At 41.6% G+C, this 12,590-nt stretch overlaps 1 protein-coding gene across 1 annotated transcript in view; it reads left to right on the top strand.

The window, feature by feature from the left end:
* The first annotated feature begins 2,645 nt into the window (after nucleotides 1-2,645).
* Nucleotides 2,646-12,590, top strand: part of LOC133350217 (cryptochrome-1-like) — a 29,694-nt gene continuing 19,749 nt past the window's right edge. Inside the window, exon 1 of the mRNA XM_061564322.1 lies at nucleotides 2,646-3,394. Coding sequence (XP_061420306.1) covers nucleotides 3,237-3,394 — 158 coding nt within the window. The 5' untranslated portion in view covers nucleotides 2,646-3,236. The remainder of the gene's footprint in view (nucleotides 3,395-12,590) is intronic.

Raw genomic sequence — 12,590 nt, 5'->3', positions numbered from 1 at the left:
AAAATATATTTTATTCATCAAATCCTGACAATTATTAATCGAATCGCCGGTTAGTATGAAGGTAAATGTCACACCTTCAATATTATACTCGATTAATCCTTGCGTCTCTGAAACCTGGTATTCTCTCAGATCTCTAACTAAAATACACATACGGTTATTATGTCAATAACGAGCGCACACTCGTGAGTGAGTGTTTAAATAGAGAAAACCAGGCTATTCAGATGCACCCATGTACATCATCAGTAGAGTGCAATGACATGTGCGATGTTACGTTTCCTCCCTGGGGATATATTACTGGTGCCTGATCCACGTGTTCCAACGCATGCGCTCTATCAATTACAGCGGCTCCTTCCAGCCCGTGTGTGTGTGCGTTAAGCACAAAATCGATGGAAATAAACATTCAAATGGGCTCACGCCGGGGAGATCACTATCGTGGAGATGGAGTGGTCAATTAAGGACACATTTGAGATCTTCTTTCAATTTTGCAAGACATTGAAAATGCCCCCCCCCCCAAAAAAAATATAATGGAAATTAGAGGAGGGTGGTGGGGGTGTTAATGTTCATTATTTTCACAAAGGGTTAAAATGCGTTTTAAAATTAAATAGCAAAACAAGTGAGGCAACATCAATTTGAAAAAATATATATAATCATTGGACAGATAATTAGAACAAAATACATTAGGATGTCAAGGGCTGAAGGCAGACGGGGAGCTGTGGGATGAAATACGGACAGGAGCATGAAAATAGTTGTTTTTTATTTGATAATGAAAAATAAGATGGCAAAATACCGAATTAAATCTTTCAATCAGCGCACAGTACAGTATCTGGTTTGCTACATGGAACCAGAAACAATGAAAACTGACAAATTAAACGTAACACAATCTGAAAAACCGCGCACAGAAGCATGGATATATATGGATGCTGGGAATTGTAATGACAACCAGATTGATGGAGTAACGTGGATCAGAGAACAGACACAAAGCAGAGCTACCCGTGTTGACTTCTAAGCAAAGTACGTGGGCTTTGGTATAGGGCATGTGATGTTCCTGGAAGGGATAGCAGTTTGATGGACAAAATTAGTGACGTGGTAGCAAACGAATGAACCCCACAGAATAACCACCACGGAGGTGAAGGGATCATATAACGGAACTAGTTTTTTTTTATTTTTCCAGGTAAGGGGCCGTCCATAAATGACGTCACGGGATTTTCGACGATTTTGACCCCTCCCCCCTTGTCACACGGTGTCACGAAAAGTCAGACCCCCCCCCTCAAATGTGACGTCACAAAGCTCTGCCCCCCTCCCAAATAAAACATACTTCAAATCGTTTTAAACTATTGTCATTGTAGCGCGTATTTAATGTGGCGTTGCACTCTGATGTTGTAGAAGAAAACATTTATTAAAAAGTCTATTTAATTAAGTAGAACGTGTTGTCTATATTTATTTAAAGTTGCGCATTTTGATGTGACGTCACATTTCTCAACCCCCCCGCCCCCTCGTAGGTGCGTGACGTCATTTATGGACGGCCCCTAAGGTCACTGAGCTACTATGCATTTCTTTTTCAGAAGCGACGTGGTCACAAATGATGGCGTGGAGATTTATAGCAGCCAAATACTCTAAACGTGTACTGATTTTAGATGTGGAGGGGTTAAAAACCGGAGGACCCGGAGGAAAATCCACGCGACCACGTGGAGAGAGACACGCAAACTCCAAATATACAGCAGCAGGCGTCAGGGTCGAGGATTTAACCCCACGACCTCCTGTATACCAGGCGAGGTAGTTAACATCTCCTAGCCACCGCAATGCCCAGTATCAGCTCATGAACAGGAGCGAATCAGATTGTGGCACATCGCAGTAGATGGATATACAGTGGATGATGTTACCACACGTTTGTTTGCAAAGAGCAGTTACAGCAAAAACAAACAAACAAACGAAGGCAATAAACACGTGCGCGTCCTTTTTCAGAGACAGCTTACTGCATCGTTTCGGATTACATGCGCGGGGATAATAATGAACATCTGTAGCAAAACCCCAAAAAACGTGCCACACCAAATGGAACCAGGTCCCCTTTACTGAGTAATAACGCGTGCAAGCCTCGTGCAATTTCCCGGTCACCCGGACCCCGCCCCTCAGCACCCCCCCCCCCGCCTACTTAACCCCCACCCCCCTCGGCCCCCTATCCCTCGGTGCGCTCGACTCCCCCGGTTGGCCGCAGCGCCTGACCAATGGGAGCGCTCGCGCTAAGCAAAGGACGCGCGAATCTCGCCGCGCTCCACGTGCGCATCCGGGGTACCGGGCGAGAGCTGTAGCCAATGAGCGAGCCGCGTCACACCGCCACGCCCCTGCCCACATCTCCACAGCGGGAGGGGGGGGGTGTGAAGCGCAATCACGTGGTCGCGCCGCAACCAATAGGCGCGGCGCTCGGGGTTTTACGTAACCGCTTTGCGGTGAAGTGGGTCACGCGGCCGAGCGCGCGGGTAACTGGGGGGGGGGGGGTTGGAGAAATAAGGGGAGGGGCCGCGGGGGGTGTTAGGGGGGGGTGTTTGGGGGCGGGGCCTCGCGCTGTCCACCAATCACAGCGCGCGCTCTGTCCGCCTGGTCGCGGTGATCTGGGCGCGAAGTCATTGAGACGTCGCGCTGAGGCAGCGAGTGGTCGCATCGCGCAAAGTACGCGGCACCAGTCGGAATATTTAATATTTATTCGCACGGCAGAGTATAAAAGATATATATATAAGCGGAATCTGTGAGGATAATTGCAGGTTTGTTCCCTACCCCCCCCCCCCAACTCATGAATATACACGCGCGCATAAGAAATCGATCTTTATTACCGCGCGTCATAAAACGATTATCGGCGAATCAAATCGTAAAATCTGTGTTTGATCCGCGGTGTATACATTAGGTGGTCGATGTTGACAGCGGGTGGCAGCGATATATAACGTGAAAAATAGCGCAAAATGAAGCGTTCCAACTCTTCGTTGTACACACCGAGAGAGCGCATGACGTGTGACTTGTAGATTTCGTTAATAAAAATAAATAAAAGTCCAAGTCAAACTTAACGGTGAGGAGGATTCGTGAGGGCGAGCAAAGCATCTTCCTGTCCGCCCGCTCTATAACCTCACCGCAGCGCTAAGCTATCACGCCGTCGCATTCAAGATCGACGTCAAGTAACGAAGAGAGAGAGAGAGGCAAGGCGGGAGATACGAAGTTTGTGGCAGCAGGTGGCGGTGGTGGTGGTTGCAATGGTTCTCAACTCGATCCACTGGTTCCGCAAAGGGCTTCGTCTTCACGACAACCCGGCGCTGCGCGAGGCTCTGCAGGGCGCCGACACGGTCCGCTGCGTCTACATCCTCGACCCCTGGTTCGCGGGCGCCTCCAACGTGGGCATCAACCGGTGGAGGTGAGGAAGGGGACACGGTGGTGGAGGTGGTGGTGGTCGTGTGGGTTGGGGTGATACAGAAAAATTTAACCCGTAAAAACAAAGTTTTTCACTATAAATCCTTTATATGCGTAGCATCGGGGCGGCTAGAGTCCTCTCGTCCTCTGGCTTGAGATGGCTGCCACCTATGGGTCAGATGATTGTCTGGCAGCATTAAACATTTGGTAATTAAATATTTAAAAAAATTTACCTAGACAGCGTAACATTTTGGAAAAAAATTTTTCACGAAAATGCATTGTCACGCACAACGAGTCTGTGTGCAAAATGTCAGCTCGATTGGATCATGGGAAGTGGGTTAAAAAACGACTGAAAGATTTGCACGGTCCTAAGCAAGCAAGCGAACTTAATATAAAGGATTTAAAAAGGGGGCACGAGATGGGACCTCAATGGGACACTGCGACAATTGGATAACACTGGTCAACAACAAAAATTCTGGCCTGGAATTTTGCAGTTGTTTTAGACTAATTTCAGGGTGCCGATTCCAAATCTGATCTCAGATTTGCTCTATCACATCTCATTTGTATGCTTTCGGCATACCCCATTTTCATTGATTTTACCCGAAATTAACTCTGTCACTTATGATGGCAAGTTGTTGCGAGTCAGTGACTGCTTTAGTGTTAAAATATGGTGCTGTCTTTTTAGGATAGTGTGTTTATAATATTATTTTACGTAGATATCCACATTTATTTAATATTTTTCTTATACAGTTTTTAGTGAAAATGCAATATTTGATATCTCAAAAACCTGATGTGATAGACAAGAACAGATTTGGAATCAGCACCCCAAAATTACATTAAAACCGTTGGAATACCTTATGCCAGAAAAAGTGTGTTGACCAGTGTTATAGTACACAGGCAAGGTAACGGAGAGGGCTCATGGGGGACCCCACCGGTTTATAAGAGGGGACATGGAGACACATGTACCCGCACGGCTAAGGGAAACACATGGGGTTACACGGGGGATTTGGGAGGACGTGAAAGTGCACGGGGACCCCATGGGGATACGGGAGGGACACGGGGATAAATGGAACACCGCGCGCTGCGAAAAGGGCTCCAACATTTCCACCAGCCGATGGAGGTGAGCGTGTGGGGAGACTCAGAGGGGACACCGAGAACCACGGGATCACGGTGACCCACTGGGACCCACAGGTGGACACAGGTGGACACAGGAGGATAACATAAACACGGGGTGGATAATGGGTCACCGGCACCTGCATTTGACACAGTGACCCATTGGGACACTGCGACAATTGTTTTATTGAACACTGGATTTACTTGGACCCACTCGGACCCACTGGGACAGTGGAACATTGAATCCATGGGCACCAGGGCAAATTCATTAATGAATTAACCATAGAGTCAGGAGCCAGGCAGTGAGTCAATTGGACCCCCACAACACGAGGGATTTGGATATAAGTGAGCAAGCCATGAAGATATCATTTAGATGTGGGGGCATACATTGTGTTCAGGTTGAATACCACTACATCTAAAGTTTGTTTATGAGATGATCTTTCTTCATAAGGCACAGTGACTCATTCTCAATCACTCCCATCATACCTTGCGACTTTTTGGTTTTCTCACACACGACAAAAACGTATTGCGCATCAAGATATACAAAAATAATTACGGTGACTGGAAGCAAATCATCAGTGAAGACTGAACATCACGAGTTGCTTCTGATCTTATTGCCGTACAGACATTTTTTTGTTTGAAATTTAAATAGAAAAGATGCAAATGGCTCAAAGTGAAAGCACTCGGCGATCCTGAGTTTTAATCCATGAAGCCACCGCTGATTAAACCGGTTTCTACCTAGACCATCCGATAACATGGAAGGGTTGTACTGCTATGTAAGAGATCTAAACGGATTCTTCATCTAATTACATTACATCTATACCACAATCTGCTGCTCGAATCAGATCTCTGTGCAGCCCTGCTACAGGATATCTATAGTTCCCTACAGATCAGGGTGGTTGTATCGGTCTGCCCAACATGTCCAGGAGCTTCACAGCCAACATTTATTCGTGGAGAAGAAGTTAAGAGGCTTCCAACTGGTCCTGGACCTGCAGCAGCTGAACAAATGTACGCAGAAGCGCTCTTCATATAAATGAAAAATAGGGCCTCTATAATCAAGGCAGACCAGGCGATTATCTCATGTCCATCGATTTCCAAGATACCTATTTGCGTGTTCCAGTGCTGCAGGTCCATCACCGATTGCTGGGGGTTCACTGTCAAAAACACTCAATTTGTGCTCTTCGGTCTCCTCTTCTAGTGATTCTTGGCCCCCTGGTGTTCACCAAGGTCGTATATATAATTGGTTATAATGTCAAACCAATGTGGTATTTTAGTATAGATTAAGCCAATTACATTGATCACAGCAGCAATTTATGAACTGATAAATGTGTATTAGTTATACACAAATATAAAACACCTAGCTAAGTAAACAAGTAACATTTTAAATGTATTGTTATATAGGTAACATCCAATATTCAACTTTTTTAGCATCTGAAGGCTTTATTTCCACTAAGCAACCCAATGCCAAGTGTGTCTCTTATAGAGCATCTGTTACTATTTATGGCTCTGGCTGATCGTCTTTGTTGCTTAAGACTTTGCTCAGAATACCAACAGGCATTTTAGATTGTCGCGGAGAGAAAGAGATATCTGCATAATGAAGAGAGTGTAGAGATAAATAGATTAATGTTACCCAAGGGGCGTGTTCTAAACTGTCAGCTTTAAACTCCTGTAATTTTGCAGTGGCAATTTTATACCATAATTATGTTGGCAGCAGGAACCTTATTTTATTCATAAAAATAGTCGGTGAAGTTTTGTGGAAGAAAACCGAGCAGTTATTATACAGTAGTGTGGAATATTTCTCACTTTACACTATTATCATCAGCCCTGGCCTATGAACTTCTGGATGAAGGACTCCCCACGCTTGTCATCTCTCATCTCATGTCTTAGTGATGCCAAAATAAAACTTTCTTTTGAACATGCAATAATGTCATCACTCTCTAGCCATCTATGGCAGTCATCCTCCTAGATTTGTTCCCTCCTTTGGATGGCATTCCATCACCAGTCTCATCCATCTGCTATCATTCATTCTCACGATGTGTCCTGCTCAAGCCCACATACTTTCCTTAACAGTCTCTTATCATAGCTCTGATTTCCATTCGTTTACATTTGTTTTCATGTGCTATTGTTCAGCCACAACCTGCCCTTGCCCAGCCACATTATTTTAAAAAATGTATTCCAATCTACCTTAAATAAATGCCTTAGATATACATATTCTATTTGGTTTTCCAGTTGTGTGCCTCCCAACAATACTGTATTAGTTTTTATTTAGCCATTGTATTATTGTACGTTTTTGTTATTCTGATTTATCTTGAGCCCAGCGTTAAAACCTTCTTTAAATATTTTTTTTATTCTGAGATGGTTAATACTTTTTCCATTCATGGTTATGGCTTTATTACTCCAATTAAATTTTTGGAACACTAATTCCAATGTTTCTGTGAATTACCTTGGTAGCACTGTAAATCCTTGCCTGTCTTTTCTGATTTAGATTTTGTTACTTTATTCAATCTAAGCCTGAGTAACTGCATCAATTTTCGCTGAATGAAATACCACTTTTAGCTTACAAAAGCCAGAAATCATGTTTTTTCTATTACTATGGACCACATACATAATATCAATCAGATTCTATAAATAAACGAAATGGCCAAATATGAAATGCCAAATGTTACACTGTAATATAGTATTTAAAATAAACTGAATATTCAGGGTTCAGGTTAAACTTAACGTATTCATTTATTTTCTCCGTATGTTTTTTATGCTTTCCAACATATATTCAAAACACTTTTCTAGTTCCAGTGGGGGAGGGGGGGAATCCAATCTTTTTTACATTTAGCCGATATATTTGTATGGCTTTTGTTAGCATCATGAAAGGAGGTATTGTAAGCACAGGTAAGCTGACGTCAAAGGCTTTTCATTCCCAACACCGCCCCAAACACGTCTGATCCTCAAAACTCCTCATCCCACTCACTTCCCTCCCTAAAAATCCCTCTCTTCTGTGCACTATCCTCCACACCCTTGCATTAATCTCTCTGGATTTGTGGTGTTCGCCGACTCCAATTAGGACCCATCATTAATGATTCCGAAATGGCCTGGTATGTGGCTCTGATGTCTGCCCTTATGACTCTAATTACGGTGCTTGGCAGTCAAGAGTTCGCCAATGGTCTATTGTGCGCTTTCAGCGGTTGGCTTGCATCAGCCTAAACCAACGCCTGGCTGTTTTTCAAACGTCGCTGACATCAGCCGTTGATGCGGCCTCTCCCCTCTCCGCGTTAAATGTATGCTTAAATTCTACGACTGTACTGTTTCTCAAAGCCCCACGGTGCATGTGTTGCAATTGTTGAGGTGCAATAATTTTAGAGAAATTAGTTTAAAAAAACACGTGGGTGGAAAAAATTTTCGTTATAATCTGTTTATTTTACCCCACAGGTCTATTGTTGCATATATTTTGTTGACATACCAGTACGTTACAGTGATTCAAATAACTAACTTTGTACTTGGTCATCACTTGATGTAATTGACCTCCTATGAAATGTACTACTATAATGAGCCAAGTATGTCTGTGTGTCCCACGCGTGACGTCACTCCACGTAGGCCAGCCCCCATCATTAATGATCATGAGCGGGTGACGTCTTCCAAATGGACACCCCCCACCATTCATATTAATTAGCGGGTGACGTCACTCCACATTGAATAGCCCCCCACATTAATAATCATGAAGAGGTGACGTCTTCCAAATGGACACCCCCCACCATTAATATTAATTAGTGGGTGACGTCACTCCACATTAAACAGCCCCCCACATTAACAATCATGAAGAGGTGACGTCTTCCAAATGGACACCCCCCACCATTAATATTAATTAGCGGGTGACGTCACTCCACATGGGGGGGCGAGGCGCCTCCTCCCCCCTCCTCAGCGTCAATTTACAACCCTCACTACAAAGGCAGAACCCTCATGTCACGTGATCTCTGTAACACTATTGAGACATAGAAGTAAAAAGGACGTCATGATGAACAAGGGATTATAATCTTTAAATGAAATAAATCTATCACCGCGCCCTTACAAATTGCACACGAATTGATGCAATGAATTTATCACGTAGCGGTCTGCTTTTCGCTTGCAAGTTTCAGATTTACTGAAATACACCCGTCCTTGGACGGGCAAAAGGCTAGTGTTGAATGTTTATTGAAGGATCATAATGCACTTGTTGCTGAATTTCGGTTTTGTATAAAACTACGTAAACAATAAATGGAGAACATTACGAACATGAAAGGCTATTTTTAGGATCCCACGGTAGAATAATCACCACAGTCGCACCTTCTGTTGGCTACGTACGGTGCGAAATAACTTCTGCTTACAGTCGGTGAGCATGGATCCTGAATAGCTACCAGGCCCATTTCATAATGTTCCGCTGAAGGATCTAGGGCAGTGATACGAAGCGCTGACCTACTTAACTGGGACCTCAACAAAACGGGCGTTTCTGAAGCATTTGCCATGTTGCAAAATAAATCCTGCCCGAGCTCATTATTGCCACCACCACCACAACATGCTTGACTTACCAGCACGATTCTTTTTAAATGTTACATGTTACTGACCCTGTTTTCGTTCTCTGCAATGTTTATGTTTTTGTCTTTTTGTGTAGTTGCTGTGCTCACGCACCACAGATCTCCCGTGTAAAATAGCCGGGCCAACTGGCTTATTGGGATCATCCATGTAAAAAATAAAATACACTCAAAAAAACAAACTCAAACATCATTTATGTGTGTTTGAAATTGCTATTTCCTGAAAGAGAATATTTAAAATGTGTTGTCTATGTCCCACGATGTTACACAAAATCATCCCCGCATTGACAAAGATGCACAATGTTCGTCTGTTTGTTTGATTAATGGTGTTCTTCATTAGCCTTGGTATTTATTTCATAGTACGTATTTGTAAGTTAAATTTGTAGTTAAATGCACATAGCAGTTCGTTAATTTCATAGTTAGTTTATTATATTTGTTGTCAGCATACAACAGATGCGAGTAATAAAGTGGAACTTGAGAATCCTTATCAGAGCATAAAGGTAGATTGTCACTGAAATTAATTGAAGGGTGTTTTTCAAGTGTGTGAAATGCAGGTCTTATTCGAATGAGCGCCCTCTGTTGGGACTATCCACTCCCTAAAGTATTGTACATCCTTATCGTTCAGTTCTCAGAGCTGAAGAGCCCCTGAAAACCACACACGTTCCGAGTTTTTGGGATGTCTGCTGAAAGGAATACAAACCATGCGTATGCATGTATTCTGTAATGATTTCCAAAATGTATTTGTCCTTTAATTTACGATAATTACGGTAGTGCTCGTGCTAGGCCATAATGATCATATGCTTTGGGTCTTTCGGTAAAATCGCGTAGATAGGTAAAAAATAAACAAAACTATGACATTTCGATCACAACACAAGCGACCGGCATCAGCTGATGTTTATTTACGTGACTTTACCGAAATACCCAACGAATATGCATTTCTGCAGTCATGAAAGCTTCAAGTCAAGACATAATGATCATCTGCAAAAATAAAAAATATTCTGCGAATTACGAATGATCATAGCAATACTGCGTCATTATCCTGCTATGAATTTCACCACTCATGTGACAATTACCAGGACCCAAGCAGGTCATACCGAAATAATGCTTTGGAACTTAATTATAGTGTGTTGTAAAGTGGATGTTGGACTGATCTAATACACATAAAAACAATTATTAGTCATGCATTGTCATGACTAAAATTGGCAAAAACATTGTACAATTTGTCATACGCATTAAATTATTAAAATGCATAATAGTACCTTTATGTTAAGTCACTGGGATTTTAAACTGCAGAGCTGACAAAGAAGAGTTCATTAATCACAGGAGAAAAGTTCCTGAGACAATGGACATCTATGCCCTATATATATTCTAATATTAAGTTAAAATAGCATTCGATGCTTGTAAGTAATGCAGCAGCTTATTTCGCGATCACTATGTCCACACGGTTTCAATACAACATCACATAATACGGTCCGAGTTTCTGGGAAGTAGCAGAATGCAAAATCTGAATCTTTATCCTCGAAAAATCCGATGAGCTCTGAAGCTCTTTCACAGATGTCCAGTAAAATGTGAACAGGCTTTTCGATTTAAAGCTTTCATGACTGCAGGGATTCATCTTCTTGGTTCTTTCAGTAAAGTCACGTAGAAGGGAAATAATAAAATAATAAAAATAAAACATAATAAAATAATTCTCACGACGTTTCGGCCACAACGCAAGCAGCCGTCCTCGGGTGAAGACCAGGTCTGAAGACCAGGTCTGTCGGGGAGACAGACCTGGTCTTCACCTGAGGACGGCTGCTTGCGTTGTGGCCGAAACGTGAGAATTATTTTATTATGTTGTATTTTTATTATTTTATTATTTCCCTTCTACGTGGCTTTACCGAAAGAACCAAGAAGGTGAACAGGCTTAATTAAATGTAAACTGAAGCACATGCAAGTCAAAATAATGTTGCACATGTACAACCAAATTTTTATTCTCGTAATGAAAATATATTTGTATTATGGGGGATATATGCAATATATAATACACTAATATTTGTACTAATTGGTGTGCACAAGTTTCACAGAAACGGTTTATGAATAGTGAAGACTCGTGTGCTGGTTTTGATTTTAATTATATTTTTCTAGATAGATGACAATCATTTATAGAAGCAACTTGATTGTTTGGTTCTACTTAAAATACATTTTAATGCCATCCAGCCCTCTTTGTGCTAATTCTTGGCCACTCGAAATCCACAGCATAGCTTTAAACTACGTATAATTGCGCACATCTAAGCCGACACGTTGCTTCATTGACTGAGTAAACACTTGTGAAGTGATTTTTTGCGTTATAATAATATAAAAGCCAACTTCACTTAATTACTAAAAATCCAAATGTGTTACTTATTTTAGCAGCATGAGCCTACTTCCTCTCTTTATTTTTTCAAGAGGAATACACCCTTGAGTCATTGTAAGTGAAGCGCATTTATATTATTTGTATGCAGTGATGACTCATGATTCATTTTGTGATTTGCACAGTGCCATTGAAAATCTTTCTTCTGTATAGTACTTTAAAATGACAAAGAAACATGATAATTGGAATATAAAAAAAATACATATCGAGTGAATAACCAGCAATCAGTCTGTACTCATTTTTGTTTCTGACAAATTGTAATGTTTGCCAAAATAGTTGTAGTTTATAAAATAAGAATGACAAATGGCTGTAAAATTAAAAGGTATGAGTCAGTGACAGGGTATGACCGAGAGATGGATGATTTTACTTTGGATTCAACAGCTTGGGTTAAGACATGGCCAGGCCTGCCCTAATCGCCTGTTTTTAAGCTGCTGCTCATAATGGTGTTAAAAAAGATGGTCACATTTACATTCGCGGCAAAGAATAAAAATGTTTAGGTACAGTATAATTAAACGTTAACACTGATGGCTCCAGTATGTTGTTGCTTATTCCCATGGCAGATGAGTTTTATCTTTTCAGTAAAGTACTAGATGTTGCCCTTGTGCATGTGCGTGTTTGTGCGTGAACAAAAATAGGTTTAATTTTCGATTTAAAGCTTTCGTGACTGCAGGGATTCATCTGCTTGGTTCTTTCGGTAAAGTCACGTAGAAGGGAAATAATAAAATAATTCATCTTCTTGTTTCTTTCGGTAAAGTCACGTAGAAGGGAAGTAATAAAATAATAAAAATAAAACATAATAAAACAATTCTCACGACGTTTCGGCTACAACGCAAGCAGCCGTCTTCACCTGAAGACGGCTGCTTGCGTTGTAGCCGAAACGTCGTGAGAATTGTTTTATTATGTTTTATTTTTATTATTTTATTACTTCCCTTCTACGTGACTTTACCGAAAGAAACAAGAAGATGAATCCCTGCAGTCACGAAAGCTTTAAATCGAAATAAAATAATTAAAATACAATTGTTTTTAATTATGTTTTATTTTTAGTATTTTATTATTTCCCTTCTACGTGACTTTACCGAAAGAACCAAGAAGAAAAATAGGTTTGCTTCATACTCTCATGCACTCATCTGTTGGTG

The sequence above is a fragment of the Lethenteron reissneri genome, chromosome 33 (genome assembly GCF_015708825.2).
Source record: "Lethenteron reissneri isolate LAM-NWPU_2019-01 chromosome 33, ASM1570882v1, whole genome shotgun sequence".
NCBI classification, from domain to species: Eukaryota; Metazoa; Chordata; class Hyperoartia; order Petromyzontiformes; family Petromyzontidae; genus Lethenteron; species Lethenteron reissneri.
Note: the sequence above shows the minus strand (reverse complement) of the source record. Positions and strands in the feature narration are given on the sequence as shown.